We start from the raw sequence: 17,112 nt of genomic DNA on the forward strand, positions 1-17,112 counted from the left end.
AATTACTTGTTATATTATTTTATTGAAAAAATATATAATTGGAAAAAGAGAGAAAGATGTATTAAAATTTTAATGGGTTGCCAAACAACCCCCTAATGAAAAGTTTGACCAGTAGTCTCTGAGAAGGGGGGAAGAAAGAAGGAAAAAAATATTCAGACAAATAAAACCCCAGATCCCTCTTGTCCCTGATCGATCCCACCGTCTTCTTCTTTTGTATATTCAATCTCTGTAAATATCATTCACTCATAGTTTTTACTTATATAGATCCAATCCACACATTCTATTGTACATCACGATTGTGAAATGATGCAACTCAAAACCCTAACCCTAGATCCACCACCTGGGCTGATCTTCCCGTGCCTCAACCCTCCAAACAAGACCCTCAAATTTCACCGATTCCTAGTACTTATTCTGACCTTCACCGCCTACGCGGCCTTCCATGCCTCTCGTAAACCCCCCAGCATTGTTAAATCTGTGCTCACCTCTCCCACCCCCGAATTCCTCAATGCCACCATAAGCAATGGTACCACGGCATCAAATTCTGATAAGGGTTCATTTCAGTTCTCCAGAAATCCACTTCAGAACGACACAGGATGGGCACCGTTCAATGGACCTGATGGACCTCACCGTCTTGGGGAGCTTGATCTCTCGTTTCTATTGGCCTATTCCATCGGCATGTATTTCTCTGGCCACATAGGTGATACCATTGATTTGAGGATTTTCTTGACAATCGGGATGCTGGGTAGTGGCATTTTTGTAATATTTTTTGGGTTGGGGTATTTTCTTGATTTGCATTCTCTCTGGTTTTATGTTACCATACAGGTTCTGTGTGGGTTGTTTCAGTCTGTGGGGTGGCCTTGCGTGGTGGCAGTGGTGGGCAACTGGTTTGAGAAGGCGAAACGAGGGTTGATCATGGGGGTATGGAATTCTCATACCTCCGTGGGAAACATCATGGGGTCTCTAATTGCTTCCTCGGTATTGGGGTTTGGATGGGGATGGTCCTTTATGCTGCCTGGTATTTTCATTGTGATGGTGGCTTTTCTTATTTACTTGTTTCTTGTCGTGAATCCAGAAAACATTGGGTTTGAGTTATCAGGGGAGGAGGTTGAGATGAGTGTTGAAGGAGTGGCTCTAGTGGATTCAGAAATAAATGATACAGAGGAATCAATGGAATATGAGGATGTGGAGAGTTCAGTTGCCATAGGATTCCTTGAGGCATGGAGGTTACCTGACGTGGCATCTTTTGCATTCTGCTTGTTCTTCTCTAAGCTCGTGGCATATACATTTTTATATTGGCTGCCGTTCTACATAAGACATACTGGTAGTTATTCTTTTTTTCTTTTTTTCATTGGTTGTAGATTTCGAATTTGGGTTTTTGATCCAATTAGGAACTAATTTATACTTGGACGGCAACAAATGAGATCACCTATTTAGATTATGTAAAATTCATCTTGGCTTCATGTGTCTCGGAGTGAAATGGCATGGATCTACATTTTAATTTTATGGTTCAACTGTAATTTACATGGCACTTTACTGGGAAGAGAATAGAAACTTGAAGTTTAAAATTATCAGAACGACTGTCGAAGGACCAATTCTCAGGTTTCAGGAACTATGAATAGCCTAATAAATTTATAGTTGCACAAATGGCTTGCATAATGCACTCCTTTCATTACTATGGTTGTCTATGCCCACATGTATATGGAGCAAAATGCCCGTGTGTCTGTCTTAATCTGCATGATAGTGTTTTATGTTCCTTTGGTTGGTGTGGATATTAGTTACTTATCATTCTTCTGTGTTTGTTGTATTTGTAGCTGTTGCAGGTGTGCATCTGTCACATAAAACTGCTGGGATCCTCTCAACAATTTTCGATATTGGAGGAGTCTTCGGTGGGATTTTGGCAGGATTCATATCCGATATGATTGATGCTCGAGCTGTCACTTCAGTTATATTTTTGTTTCTCTCAATTCCAGCTCTTCTTTTGTATCGAATATATGGCAGTGTGTCAATGTTCGTCAATATTGCATTAATGTTTGCTTCTGGTTTACTGGTAAATGGACCGTATTCCCTAATTACCACTGCAGTTGCAACTGATCTTGGTACAAAGACCTTGATAAAAGGAAATTCTCGTGCATTAGCTACTGTCACTGCAATTATAGATGGTACTGGTTCTGTAGGTGCTGCTCTTGGACCTCTTTTGGTTGGATATATTTCTACTAGAGGATGGAACAGTGTATTTTTCATGCTTATTATTTCAATATCCTTTGCGGGGTTCCTGTTGATTCATGTTGTGAAAAAGGAGGTTAAAGAAAAGCTGAATGATGGAAAATGGCTTTGGTGCAGCATACTCACCCATTAATAATGGACTTCGTCAAGACCTTTTTGCTCACACATTTACATCTTGTTATAGAACGACTTTTTCGTTGCTGATAGGATAAAAATGGATGATCCATGAGAGATAAAAATTCCGCTGCTGCTATTTTTTACTATTAGGAAGAGTATTAGTCTATACATCAAACTGGAACTTGTCTGGGTTCCATCCTCACATGTATTATTATTATTATTTTTTTTTTGTCATATTAGGAAATCATTTTGTATACTAGCTTGCAGGAGATAGGTCGGAAACATTTATTTTAGCACAATTCACCTTTTCTACTGCTATTTTTCATTTACTATTTGTACTTCATTGAGCTTGTAGCTTGTATTGATTGAGCCTGTTGTAAAATCTAGAATACACATAAATCATTTTTTCCTTTTAGATGCCATATCCCATGCCTGCCTTGGTTTATATTCGTATTTCTTATTTTATATGTTCTAGTGTGGCCATACATCGATATTGACTTCCTCATTTCAGCATCATTCATGTTATACTTTTTATTGAATAAAGACATTGCCATTTTTAATTTATCGTTTCTTACATTTCTTTTGTTGGATCTGATATTACTTTTGCTGTCGTACTGTTGGTATTTAAAAGTGTACTACATAATTTTTTGGAATTTGAGAAAAATATTTATGTCTTAATTAAGCTGAAAGCTTTGTATGGATTTAATTTGAGTTCTTCATCCATGACTAGTTCGATAGGTTCTGTTAGTTTGTTTCCTTCCCTTTCAGCATAAATTTGGCTTTAGTGCATTCATGGGAGAAGGAGCTTCAAAAGCTGAAGTGTGAATACAGTTGCTTATTTGTATTACGTTGTTAAGGTGTATATTTCTCAGTTCATTGGTTTCTGCAGTTGCTAGAGGTCTTTTTATTTCCTTTTTCTTTAATTAGCTTCAATTATTTTTAGGGTTCGGAACCGAGAGGTCAACGGACATATCTGCAGTTGTAACTGTTTTGGATCATTTGGTTCCAAGTACATTCAGGAGTTGGAATTTTATCAGTTAAAGCGGAAGGGATTGATACCAATGGGTTCGGGCAGTGGCAGGCCAAGTCATAACCCAACTCCTCGGGTGGGGCCCACCATCAAAGCACCCTCTCCTCTGTCTTCAACTCCAGAGTCTCTTCTTCCTCTCACTCCCACAATGAGGAACATAGACGTACGTTTGTTGAGTTATTAGTTTCATTACACAATGAACTTTGTCCATCGTTAAGCTTTACTCGCTATACTTTGAATTGTTTTCAAGTGGTCCCTGAAGTTGCACTCCATCCATCACCCACGAAGTTACCATTGCTTGGGAAGCCTACGTGGACGGATGCATTTTCTTGAAATTCAGGTCAGTTCTCATTATTATGCATTTTCTTGACTATTGAAAACAACGAAACTTAAATTGTATAATATTCATAATCTTCAGTCACACACAGTTATCACTATTTTTTTAAACATAAAAAACGATCCTTTGAAAATGCCCAAGAATTTTAACAATTTTATTTTTTATATTATATTTGTAGTGACATCTCGAATGTGATGTGAATTCTTGAATCTTTAATGTTTCTTCGTAGACTTGTGCATTTAAATTTGTATAATGCCTTGTATTTTGATTTATTTCTTTTTCTTGTATTCAAGAATAGAATTAAAATGATTTCTGGCAATGTGATTTACATTTAGATACTTGTTCTGTGCTAGAAGATTGTGAATCAAAAAGAAGGCAATGGTAACTTAGTGGGTGATGAATGGAGTGCTACTTGTGTTCAATGACCATTTGAAAGTAACTCAAAAGTACAATTAGTGATGATGGACAAAGTTCATTGTGTAATAAAACAATTAACTCTTTCAGACTTGATACTTGCGCAGTGTTTATTTGGCAATTTTCATTCCAGCATGCCACATCAGATTTCGTCTGTACATGTATGGTTCAACGAAAAATTTGTGGGTGACCGATGGAGTGCAACTTGTGTAAGTTCAATGACCATTTGAAAACAATTCAAAATAGTGATGAAAGCGTGACAATGGACAAATTTCAATTTGTAACAATTAACTCTACATTTTGTTATACACGTGGACCAAGTGTATTTGTTGGATTTGGTAAATATTTTCTGGTTTTATGGTCAAAATATTGATATGGAGATATCTATATGAGTCGTTAAAAATTGATTTTTAAGAGTTTGTAACTTAATTTTTTGTATGTGGATGATCCAGGTGTATTACCGGTGAATTTTTCCGAACAGTCACCTAGCGAAATTCAAATTCACTAGAAAGGACTGATCTTATCGGTGAAGAGGCGTATTGTAGATAAATTTAATAGATATAGTAGTCCCCTCTTTTAGAAGAGGTGACGTAATCTCTTTGGAGTTTAAAAATTCTGGAGAAATCAAAGAATGACTCATTACCATACATTTTACAGCTTGCTGCTGGACCTGGTTGGGCAATTTAGGTGAATTAGGTCTTCTTTTAGCAAGAGAAAGTCCAAGAAAATGAAAATATTATCTTTCCTAGATTCAAAATATAGGAAAAGAGGACACCTGCTTACACTCGTGGCCACGCTTTTCACTAGCATAAAAAAATATCCGATCTAACACGCACACAAAAGTAATATCATAATATGACCATACTATCGATGTGTAGGTGCCAAACAGTCACATAATGCAACAACAGAAGCTCCAACGTCTGTATAGTGTATACCTCTCCCCTTCGTAGTGACAAACATATTCTGAGAAAGTTCTTCCCCAACACAAATAGCGAGCGAGTTGCCCATGAAGTGAAGGGGTTGACCAAAATTAAAGAAACATTTGAGTGCAAGGAACAAGCGAGGGAATGAACAATCCTTGGCCTCCCCAAAAAATGATGAGATCAGTACCACGGCTGTCTTTGCATTCTCAAGTTGGTTTCCCACTTCCTAGACAGTGCAGGCCTGACTACAGGCGAGGTAGACAATCTCTTCAGGCCCCACTATGGTGAGGCCCCAAAAAAAATTATTTGGTTTTTATTTTACATGTATTTTTACATATATATAGTGTTCCATATTTGAAATTGGTCTAAGGCCCCCAAAAATCTTAGGGTCGGCCTTGCTCCCAGAATGAGTATTTAACTATGCCTATTACAAGCATGCCTTCTTTACTCTGGGTGTTCAAATTCTGAAGTTGAGGTTTCAGGAATGTAAATATATTAATAATACTTTTGTGTACCGTAACAACAGCATAGCCTCATGCTTTATTTTGTGTCAACTCATCCACTTTGACACGAAAATCAAGCATTTCAAAAGGAAAAAATGTGTCTACCATATGACTTATTTACAGCACACTTTAAGACAATATCCAAATATCATCATCATCATTAAAAGAATTACTGTAGATGGTGCTGATTCGGCCACCCCAGGATAAAAAATGATGAGAAAAATACCTAACCTTCAAGCAGAAATTTAAGGTTCTGAAGACCCTCAGCAGAAATGCACCTTGGAACTCTGGGTCTCTGCACCACGAAAGGAGGTGGTGGCTCGGAGTGAAAGCAAACCATCACAACTGTCAAGTTGTCCGTAGCCCCTCGCTTTTTAGCTTCATTTACAATATCTTTGCAGCACAATTTCACATTATTGTGTTCTTGTAGTCTCCTCCTAGCAAAGTCCACTGCGTTTTGGCTTCTAAAAACGTCCCAAATTCCATCACTGCCGATTATCAAGAACTCATCTTCTTTCATTAGGGTCATCAATTTAAGTTCTGGCTCTGCAATTAATGGTCCAACGTTTTCCCCATCCAATCCTTTGATATGCCAGTTTCCTAATGCCCGAGTCACACCTAACTGCCCGTTCAAATATCCTTCTTCATCAATGAATCCCCCAAGTGATTCAATACGTGCCCTTTCATTAACACAACAAGGTCTGTGATCCTTTGACATCTCTATTGCCAATCCACAGCGAGATAATACAGCCCTACAATCTCCCACATTTGCTACAAGTAATGATCTGTTCAAAATTGCACAACATAAGGTACAAAAAATAACTAAACCTTTCAACCCCGAGCTAGAGTTGTCAACATTTTCAGCAAATGCATTATATAAGAAGAAATGACAAGACCAAAACTATAATGCTGTATATTTGTACACCGTGAAATATTGGACATCAAGATTTTCAATTCAACACACACCAAGAAAATGCTATCATAAAAAATGAAATTTAGGACCGGAGAAGTTTACTGGCCAAATATCATTGCAGTGAGTGCAGTCGTGCCAGAGGACAGAGTAGAATCAATCGAGCAAGATCTTGCAAAGGCAGTGTCAGTCTCCACAAAAGATCTTGGGACCACTTTCTCAAGTTCCAATGGAAAATCGGCATCCTTGACAATGATTCTTGGTAAGTGGTCACGTACAAATTCTGCAGCACCTTTCCCACCATGTCCATCAAACACCTGCCATATGAACAAACAGCAAAGAGATATGAATCTGAACAAAATGGCCTTAAATTCTCTCTTTTAGTGATAATTTCCAACAAATGACGTCGGGAATATTTTTAGAAGTACATAGTAATCGTTTAGTTGTAAATAGGCAAAAAAGACAGATGTCAAATATACAGGTTAAAGAACTTACACCATAGAAGGAGACAGCCTCCTTTCCATGTATGCTGTTACCAAAATTCATAGCCAAGTCTGGAATACAAATGTGAGTGTCCTCCATGTCTCGCCGTCCTCCAATATCAGACCACCCCCCGGACCGAAGGGCTGGAAGGAAGTTATTCAACACAATGTGTTTCCCGTCTGTAATGGCTGCATCTTCGCAAATGCTTTCCAGCTGGAGAGAACTGGATTCACAGAAGCATGTGCCGTTAGTATGTACCCTTCTTGGACGAACTTCAGTTCGATGATCACTTGTATCAAGACCACCACGAAATCTTTGCCAGATCTGCATTAAAGAAATCACCACTAAAATCAAGAAGCCATCTGTCAGGAGACCTCAAATCATTAGAAGCATCAGATGAAAGAGCAATGGCTCTGGAATCTGTATGTCTTCTAGAGCTGCGTCTTGAGAAAGCATCCCAAAACAGTCTTCTATTACTCCTTGCGTCACTCCTGCTGACCTCAGTATAACTACTAGACAAAATATTGGAGGAGACACTCACCAAATCAACCTGTTTTCCCTTTCTGATGCAGTAAGTCCCAAAACCGAGGGAAATACATCCTGAATAATATCATCTCTTACGGAACGAAAGTCTACAGGTGAGTCAGACACTACAGAAGCCAAACTAGAATCAGAACTAGAGTTAGAGAATTTGATAGCTTTGCTAGCATTGTTTTCAATTGAAACTTCATCAAACAATCGTTGAGCTCTGCACAAATATGAGATTGATAACCATTCATGTTCATGTTCACCATTGACAATATTCACAATAACCCTTCCATTCACAGAAACTGAACTTGAACTTGGTTTATCTACATAGCAAGTACTAGCATATTCTTGACTGCAGAAGCTAGCAGTTGATGATGAGAAGGAACAACTTTCCAACGAGCATTTTCCTCTATCGACAGCCTTAACATTGTTTGGACTGCTTTTGAGACCGAGGTTTTTGCTAGAAACTGTACTTTTGTCATTTGTGATCCCGTGTATATTTTTGCTACTGGTAAGATCAGCTCTGCTGCCGGGGACAAAGCAGAATCTTTTTTCACGAAATTGAATTTCTCAGTATGATTATGTTCTGCCGAATTCACCAGTAATAGAGCTGGATCATCTTCCATCTACAGAAAACAAATTACAACTCATAAAACTAAATTTAAACAACCAATTTACCATTTATAACAAAATAAGTGATGAACATAAAAACAGAAAATACTTGCCAAAAGCCAATGCATCTAGTCCATATTGTAACTTGTGAATACAATCTAGAAATTAGAAAATCATCTAGATTGAATGATTTTAACACCACAAACGTCCAAGATTAACTTGACTAGAGAAGTTCTCCACCATAGTTTTGTCTTGCTCCTCTCGCATGTCCTAATATGAGAACGATATGACACATTTTGATAAAAATTAGTGAAGTGTATCATCCGAAAATTTGATAAAAGTTGTAAACTCTATGAAATGTTTGACTGAAAATAAATTTGAAGGAAAAACACGGAGAACAGAAATTTAGACATGGGCTATTGGATAATTCTAGAAAAAGAAAAGTTAAAATATACTTATTCATACTCGTGGGACCCATGAGTATTATCAAGCTATTCAACGCTCACTTCTATCTAATCATTTATAAACATCTTTCAAATATGCTTTTATCTGTCGATGAATTTAATCTATTTTAGATTCGTGTCATGACTAACTCGAAATCAATTAGTTTATACTTTATATAACTAATTACTAATAAGTAATTATCAACTAAGAGCCTGTTTGAGCCACATTATAATGAAAATGAGAATGAGAAATAGAGTCGTTATGAGCCCCACATCAGAGATAGAAATTCAAAAATGGTGGTTTGATGTGATGGATAACGGTCATATTTTTTATTTTAATGAGATAAAAATGTGGCTCAAACAAGAGCTAATTAATCATTAGTGCATGAAAGTTCCAATTCTTCAAATATGTTATTAAAAAAAATGCTTTTTAAACATTGTAATTAAGCCCTTGTTTGACACAATATAATGAGAAATTTTGGTAAAATGTATTATGAAATAGTATTTTTAGGAAAAATACGTGGTTAAAAAGAATGAAATTTTTTTAAGATTCGTGTCATGACTAACTCGAAATCAATTAGTTTATACTTTATATAACTAATTACTAATAAGTAATTATCAACTAAGAGCCCGTTTGAGCCACATTATAATGAAAATGAGAATGAGAAATAGAGCCGTTATGAGCCCCACATCAGAGATAGAAATTCAAAAATGGTGGTTTGATGTGATGGATAACGGTCATATTTTTCATTTTAATGAGGTAAAAATGTGGCTCAAACAAGAGCTAATTAATCATTAGTGCATGAAAGTTCCAATTCTTCAAATATGTTATTAAAAAAAAATGCTTTTTAAACATTGTAATTAAGCCCTTGTTTGACACAATATAATGAGAAATTTTGGTAAAATGTATTATGAAATAGTATTTTTAGGAAAAATACGTGGTTAAAAAGAATGAAATTTTTTTGAATTACTTGTTATATTATTTTATTGAAAAAATATATAATTGGAAAAAGAGAGAAAGATGTATTAAAATTTTAATGGGTTGCCAAACAACCCCCTAATGAAAAGTTTGACCAGTAGTCTCTGAGAAGGGGGGAAGAAAGAAGGAAAAAAATATTCAGACAAATAAAACCCCAGATCCCTCTTGTCCCTGTTCGATCCCACCGTCTTCTTCTTTTGTATATTCAATCTCTGTAAATATCATTCACTCATAGTTTTTACTTATATAGATCCAATCCACACATTCTATTGTACATCACGATTGTGAAATGATGCAACTCAAAACCCTAACCCTAGATCCACCACCTGGGCTGATCTTCCCGTGCCTCAACCCTCCAAACAAGACCCTCAAATTTCACCGATTCCTAGTACTTATTCTGACCTTCACCGCCTACGCGGCCTTCCATGCCTCTCGTAAACCCCCCAGCATTGTTAAATCTGTGCTCACCTCTCCCACCCCCGAATTCCTCAATGCCACCATAAGCAATGGTACCACGGCATCAAATTCTGATAAGGGTTCATTTCAGTTCTCCAGAAATCCACTTCAGAACGACACAGGATGGGCACCGTTCAATGGACCTGATGGACCTCACCGTCTTGGGGAGCTTGATCTCTCGTTTCTATTGGCCTATTCCATCGGCATGTATTTCTCTGGCCACATAGGTGATACCATTGATTTGAGGATTTTCTTGACAATCGGGATGCTGGGTAGTGGCATTTTTGTAATATTTTTTGGGTTGGGGTATTTTCTTGATTTGCATTCTCTCTGGTTTTATGTTACCATACAGGTTCTGTGTGGGTTGTTTCAGTCTGTGGGGTGGCCTTGCGTGGTGGCAGTGGTGGGCAACTGGTTTGGGAAGGCGAAACGAGGGTTGATCATGGGGGTATGGAATTCTCATACCTCCGTGGGAAACATCATGGGGTCTCTAATTGCTTCCTCGGTATTGGGGTTTGGATGGGGATGGTCCTTTATGCTGCCTGGTATTTTCATTGTGATGGTGGCTTTTCTTATTTACTTGTTTCTTGTCGTGAATCCAGAAAACATTGGGTTTGAGTTATCAGGGGAGGAGGTTGAGATGAGTGTTGAAGGAGTGGCTCTAGTGGATTCAGAAATAAATGATACAGAGGAATCAATGGAATATGAGGATGTGGAGAGTTCAGTTGCCATAGGATTCCTTGAGGCATGGAGGTTACCTGACGTGGCATCTTTTGCATTCTGCTTGTTCTTCTCTAAGCTCGTGGCATATACATTTTTATATTGGCTGCCGTTCTACATAAGACATACTGGTAGTTATTCTTTTTTTCTTTTTTTCATTGGTTGTAGATTTCGAATTTGGGTTTTTGATCCAATTAGGAACTAATTTATACTTGGACGGCAACAAATGAGATCACCTATTTAGATTATGTAAAATTCATCTTGGCTTCATGTGTCTCGGAGTGAAATGGCATGGATCTACATTTTAATTTTATGGTTCAACTGTAATTTACATGGCACTTTACTGGGAAGAGAATAGAAACTTGAAGTTTAAAATTATCAGAACGACTGTCGAAGGACCAATTCTCAGGTTTCAGGAACTATGAATAGCCTAATAAATTTATAGTTGCACAAATGGCTTGCATAATGCACTCCTTTCATTACTATGGTTGTCTATGCCCACATGTATATGGAACAATATGCCCGTGTGTCTGTCTTAATCTGCATGATAGTGTTTTATGTTCCTTTGGTTGGTGTGGATATTAGTTACTTATCATTCTTCTGTGTTTGTTGTATTTGTAGCTGTTGCAGGTGTGCATCTGTCACATAAAACTGCTGGGATCCTCTCAACAATTTTCGATATTGGAGGAGTCTTCGGTGGGATTTTGGCAGGATTCATATCCGATATGATTGATGCTCGAGCTGTCACTTCAGTTATATTTTTGTTTCTCTCAATTCCAGCTCTTCTTTTGTATCGAATATATGGCAGTGTGTCAATGTTCGTCAATATTGCATTAATGTTTGCTTCTGGTTTACTGGTAAATGGACCGTATTCCCTAATTACCACAGCAGTTGCAACTGATCTTGGTACAAAAACCTTGATAAAAGGAAATTCTCGTGCATTAGCTACTGTCACTGCAATTATAGATGGTACTGGTTCTGTAGGTGCTGCTCTTGGACCTCTTTTGGTTGGATATATTTCTACTAGAGGATGGAACAGTGTATTTTTCATGCTTATTATTTCAATATCCTTTGCGGGGTTCCTGTTGATTCATGTTGTGAAAAAGGAGGTTAAAGAAAAGCTGAATGATGGAAAATGGCTTTGGTGCAGCATACTCACCCATTAATAATGGACTTCGTCAAGACCTTTTTGCTCACACATTTACATCTTGTTATAGAACGACTTTTTCGTTGCTGATAGGATAAAAATGGATGATCCATGAGAGATAAAAATTCCGCTGCTGCTATTTTTTACTATTAGGAAGAGTATTAGTCTATACATCAAACTGGAACTTGTCTGGGTTCCATCCTCACATGTATTATTATTATTTTTTTTTTTTTTTGTCATATTAGGAAATCATTTTGTATACTAGCTTGCAGGAGATAGGTCGGAAACATTTATTTCAGCACAATTCACCTTTTCTACTGCTATTTTTCATTTACTATTTGTACTTCATTGAGCTTGTAGCTTGTATTGATTGAGCCTGTTGTAAAATCTAGAATACACATAAATCATTTTTTCCTTTTAGATGCCATATCCCATGCCTGCCTTGGTTTATATTCGTATTTCTTATTTTATATGTTCTAGTGTGGCCATACATCGATATTGACTTCCTCATTTCAGCATCATTCATGTTATACATTTTATTGAATAAAGACATTGCCATTTTTAATATGTCGTTTCTTACATTTCTTTTGTTGGATCTGATATTACTTTTGCTGTCGTACTGTTGGTATTTAAAAGTGTACTACATAATTTTTTGGAATTTGAGAAAAATATTTATGTCTTAATTAAGCTGAAAGCTTTGTATGGATTTAATTTGAGTTCTTCATCCATGACTAGTTCGATAGGTTCTGTTAGTTTGTTTCCTTCCCTTTCAGCATAAATTTGGCTTTAGTGCATTCATGGGAGAAGGAGCTTCAAAAGCTGAAGTGTGAATACAGTTGCTTATTTGTATTAAGTTGTTAAGGTGTATATTTCTCAGTTCATTGGTTTCTGCAGTTGCTAGAGGTCTTTTTATTTCCTTTTTCTTTTAATTAGCTTCAATTATTTTTGGGGTTCGGAACCGAGAGGTCAACGGACATATCTGCAGTTGTAACTGTTTTGGATCATTTGGTTCCAAGTACATTCAGGAGTTGGAATTTTATCAGTTAAAGCGGAAGGGATTGATACCAATGGGTTCGGGCAGTGGCAGGCCAAGTAATAACCCAACTCCTCGGGTGGGGTCCACCATCAAAGCACCCTCTCCTCTGTCTTCAACTCCAGAGTCTCTTCTTCCTCCCACTCCCACAATGAGGAACATAGACGTACGTTTGTTGAGTTATTAGTTTCATTACACAATGAACTTTGTCCATCGTTAAGCTTTACTCGCTATACTTTGAATTGTTTTCAAGTGGTCCCTGAAATTGCACTCCATCCATCACCCACGAAGTTACCATTGCTTGGGAAGCCTACGTGGACAGATGGAATCCAATGTGGCATGTTAACGGAGTTAAATTGTCAAATAAGCACTGCTTGACTGCCATGTCGAAAATGGTTAATTGTTTCAATACACATTGAACATTGCCCGTAGCCATACTTTGCTCACTTCAGATTGCTTTCTTTCAAATGGTCACTAAACATGTACAAGGTGTACTCCATCCATCTGCTACGAAGTTACCGTTGCCTTATTTTCGATTCACAACCTTGTAGGACATAGCAAGTATCTGATACCTCATCAGAGGGAGTTTCATAACAGGAGTATAATGCCTTAACGTCTTTATTCTGTATATTTTTTGGGAGATTATGTATGGTAGATGTACCAGTTTGAATCATGTTGACATGATTAATTTTCTTTAAATTAAGATGATTTTAAAGGTGGTCGTTGGCTACAATGAAGTCACACGTTTGGTTCAGATTATTATTTATTTTATTTAAGGAAGTTTGATCGAGAATGATGCATGTGACATAGGATACGTAACTTGGTTGAGATGAGTATAGATTAGACATGATTTGATTTGTGAAGTAGCACTCGTGAGGGAACAACAACTGCATCTTCGTCATGTATTTGATTAGTCGACTGTTTTCACTTATTGTGTCCTATAATTACATTCAAATAGCTGTATGAACTATATACTGATGTTAACTGAAAATCGTATTTTAATTTCAAAAGTTTGAAAAATCTCAACAGAAATGTTTGAGCAGTAGATCAAAGTCGACTTAACCAAATAAGTAAATTGTGAAATTCAGGTCAGTTCTCATTATTATGCATTTTCTTGACTATTGAAAACAACGAAACTTAAATTGTATAATATTCATAATCTTCAGTCACACACAGTTAATTTCACTATTTTTTTAAACATAAAAAACGATCCTCTGAAAATGCCCAAGAATTTTAACAATTTTATTTTATATTTTATATTTGTAGTGACATCTCGAATGTGATGTGAATTCTTGAATCTTAAATGTTTCTTCGTAGACTTGTGCATTTAAATTTGTATAATGCTTTGTATTTTGATTTATTTCTTTTTCTTGTATTCAAGAATAGAATTAAAATGATTTCTGGCAATGTGATTTACATTTAGATACTTGTTCTGTGCTAGAAGATTGTGAATCAAAAAGAAGGCAACGGTAACTTAGTGGGTGATGAATGGAGTGCTACTTGTGTTCAATGACCATTTGAAAGTAATTCAAAGTACAATGAGTGATGATGGACAAAGTTCATTGTGTAATAAAACAATTAACTCTTTCAAACTTGATAGTTGCGCAATGTTTATTTGGCAATTTTCACTCCAACATGCCACATCAAATTTCGTTTGTACATGTATGGTTCACAGACAACGAAAAATTCGTGGGTGATCGATGGAGTGCAACTTGTGTAAGTTGAATGACCGTTTGAAAACAATTCAAATTAGTGATGAAAGCGTGACAATGGACAAATTTTAATTTGTAACAATTAACTCTACATTTGGTTGTACACGTGGACCAAGTGTATTTGTTGGATTTGGTAAATATTTTCTGGTTTTATGTTCAAAATATTGACATGGAGATATGTAAATGAGTCGTTAAAAATTGATTTTTAAGAGTTTGTAACTTAGTTTTTTGTATGTGGATGATCCAGGTGTATTACCGGTGAATTTTTCCGAACAATCACCTAGCGAAATTCAAATTCGCTAGAGAAGATTGATCTTATCGGTGAAGAGGCGTATTGTAGATAAATTTAATAGATATAGTAGTCCCCTCTTTTAGACGAGGTGATGTAATCTCTTTCGAGTTTAAAAATTCTGGAGTAATCAAAGAATGACTCATTACCATACATTTTACAGCTTGCTGCTGGACGTGGTTCGGCAATTTAGGTGAATTAGGTCTTCTTTTAGCAAGAGAAAGTCCAAGAAAATGAAAATATTATCTTTCGTAGATTCAAAATATAGGAAAAGAGGTGTGGCCACGCTTTTCACTAGCATAAAAATGATCTCTGATCTAACACGCACACAAAAGTAATATGACCATGCTATCGATATGTAGGTGCCAAACAGTCACATAATGTAACAGCAGAAGCTACAACATCTGTATCGTAGTGACGAACGTATTCTGAGAAAATTCTTCACCAGTATAAATAGCGAGCGAGTTGCCCAGGAATGAGTATTTAACTATGCCTATTACAAGAATGCCTTCTTTACATTGGGTGTTCAAATTCTGAAGTTGAGGTTTCAGGAATGTAATTATATATTAATAATACTTTTGTGTACCTTACAACAACAGCATAGCCTCATGCTTTATTTTGGGTCAACTCATCCACTTTGACACGAAAATCAAGCATTACGAAAGGAAAAAATGTGTCTACCATATGACTTATTCACAGGACACTTTTAAGACAACATCCAGTTATCATCATCATCATTATAAGAATTACTGTAGATGGTGCTGATTCGGCCACCCCAGGATAAAAAATGATGAGAAAAATACCTAACCTTGAAGCAGAAATTTAAGGTTCCGAAGAGCCTCAGCAGAAATGCACCTTCGAATAGGAGGTGGTGGCTCGGAGTGAAAACAAACCATCACAACTGTCAAGTTGTCCGTAGCCCCTCGCTTTTTAGCTTCATTTACAATATCTTTGCAGCACAATTTCACATTATTGTGTTCTTGTAGTCTCCTCCTAGCGAAGTCCACTGCATTTTGGCTTCTAAAAATTTCCCATATTCCATCACTGCCGATTATCAAGAACTCGTCTTCTTTCACCAGGGTCATCAATTTAAGTTCTGGCTCAGCAATTAATGGTCCGACGTTTTCCCCATCCAATCCTTTGATATGCCAGTTTCCTAATGCCCGAGTCACACCTAACTGCCCGTTCAAATATCCTTCTTCATCAATGAATCCCCCAAGTGATTCAATACGCGCCCTTTCATTAACACAACAAGGTCTGTGATCCTTTGACATCTCTATTGCCAATCCACACCGAGATAATACAGCCCTACAATCTCCCACATTTGCTACAAGTAATGATCTGTTCAAAATTGCACAACATAAGGTACAAAAAATAACTAAACCTTTCAACCCCGAGCTAGAGTTGTCAACATTTTCAGCAAATGCATTATATAAGAAGAAATGACAAGACCAAAACTATAATGCTGTATATTTGTACACCGTGACATATTGGACATCAAGATTTTCAATTCAACACACACCAAGAAACTGCTATCATAAAAAATGAAATTTAGGACCGGAGAAGTTTACTGGCCAAATATCATTGCAGTGAGTGCAGTCGTGCCAGAGGACAGAGTAGAATCAATCGAGCAAGATCTTGCAAAGGCAGTGTCAGTCTCCACAAAAGATCTTGGGACCACTTTCTCAAGTTCCAATGGAAAATCGGCATCCTTGACAATGATTCTTGGTAAGTGGTCACGTACAAATTCTGCAGCACCTTTCCCACCATGTCCATCAAACACCTGCCATATGAACAAACAGCAAAGAGATATGAATCTGAACAAAATGGCCTTAAATTCTCTCTTTTAGTGATAATTTCCAACAAATGACATCGGGAATATTTTTAGAAGTACATAATAATCGTTTAGTTGTAAATAGGCAAAAAAGACAGATGTCAAATATACAGGTTAAAGAACTTACACCATAGAAGGAGACAGCCTCCTTTCCATGTATACTGTTACCAAAATTCATAGCCAAGTCTGGAATACAAATGTGAGTGTCCTCCATGTCTTGCCGTCCTCCAATATCAGACCACCCCCCGGACCGAAGGGCTGGAAGGAAGTTATTCAACACAATGTGTTTCCCATCTGTAATGGCTGCATCTTCGCAAATGCTTTCCAGCTGGAGAGAAGCAGATAAAAATTAACAGTTAGAGAAAGAGCTCTTATTTATGCAGCAAAAGGGGCTGTCTGGAGACAAATTTAACTTGCTA

At 37.0% G+C, this 17,112-nt stretch overlaps 3 protein-coding genes across 4 annotated transcripts in view; 2 read left to right on the forward strand and 1 right to left on the reverse strand.

The window, feature by feature from the left end:
• Positions 1 to 125: 125 nt before the first annotated feature.
• Positions 126 to 2,782, forward strand: LOC111386839 (putative glycerol-3-phosphate transporter 5). The gene is made up of 2 exons (XM_023011321.1): positions 126 to 1,321; positions 1,812 to 2,782. The coding sequence occupies exons 1-2, from the start codon at positions 304 to 306 to the stop codon at positions 2,354 to 2,356; spliced, it is 1,563 nt and encodes a 520-aa protein (XP_022867089.1). The 5' UTR covers positions 126 to 303; the 3' UTR covers positions 2,357 to 2,782.
• A 2,732-nt stretch (positions 2,783 to 5,514) lies between these two features.
• Positions 5,515 to 17,112, reverse strand: part of LOC111386841 (probable protein phosphatase 2C 27) — a 13,237-nt gene continuing 1,639 nt past the window's right edge. Inside the window, exons 2-4 of one of the 2 annotated variants that reach the window (XM_023011323.1) lie at positions 6,953 to 7,153; positions 6,563 to 6,774; positions 5,515 to 6,332 (exon numbers count right to left, since the gene is read on the reverse strand). In XM_023011323.1, the coding sequence (XP_022867091.1) occupies positions 5,774 to 6,332; positions 6,563 to 6,774; positions 6,953 to 7,153 (972 nt within the window). In that variant the 3' untranslated portion in view covers positions 5,515 to 5,773. Of the gene's footprint in view, positions 6,333 to 6,562; positions 6,775 to 6,952; positions 7,154 to 15,299; positions 16,201 to 16,430; positions 16,643 to 16,820; positions 17,022 to 17,112 lie in introns of those variants that run through there. The other variant, XM_023011324.1, reaches the window with a different exon arrangement.
• On the forward strand, positions 9,654 to 13,612 carry LOC111386840 (putative glycerol-3-phosphate transporter 5). Its single transcript, XM_023011322.1, has 3 exons — positions 9,654 to 10,809; positions 11,300 to 13,024; positions 13,112 to 13,612. The coding sequence occupies exons 1-2, from the start codon at positions 9,792 to 9,794 to the stop codon at positions 11,842 to 11,844; spliced, it is 1,563 nt and encodes a 520-aa protein (XP_022867090.1). The 5' UTR covers positions 9,654 to 9,791; the 3' UTR covers positions 11,845 to 13,024; positions 13,112 to 13,612.

This window comes from Olea europaea, unplaced genomic scaffold (genome assembly GCF_002742605.1).
Source record: "Olea europaea var. sylvestris unplaced genomic scaffold, O_europaea_v1 scaffold374, whole genome shotgun sequence".
In the NCBI taxonomy this organism is placed as follows: Eukaryota; Viridiplantae; Streptophyta; class Magnoliopsida; order Lamiales; family Oleaceae; genus Olea; species Olea europaea.

Excerpts from the sequence above, each read along its gene's own strand:
- LOC111386839 (XM_023011321.1), top strand. The coding sequence starts at position 304 with ATGATGCAACTCAAAACCCTAACCCTAGATCCACCACCTGGGCTGATC. Across the intron at positions 1,322-1,811 it reads GTTCTACATAAGACATACTG|CTGTTGCAGGTGTGCATCTG; the intron begins GTAGTTATTCTT and ends TTGTATTTGTAG.
- LOC111386840 (XM_023011322.1), top strand. The coding sequence starts at position 9,792 with ATGATGCAACTCAAAACCCTAACCCTAGATCCACCACCTGGGCTGATC. Across the intron at positions 10,810-11,299 it reads GTTCTACATAAGACATACTG|CTGTTGCAGGTGTGCATCTG; the intron begins GTAGTTATTCTT and ends TTGTATTTGTAG.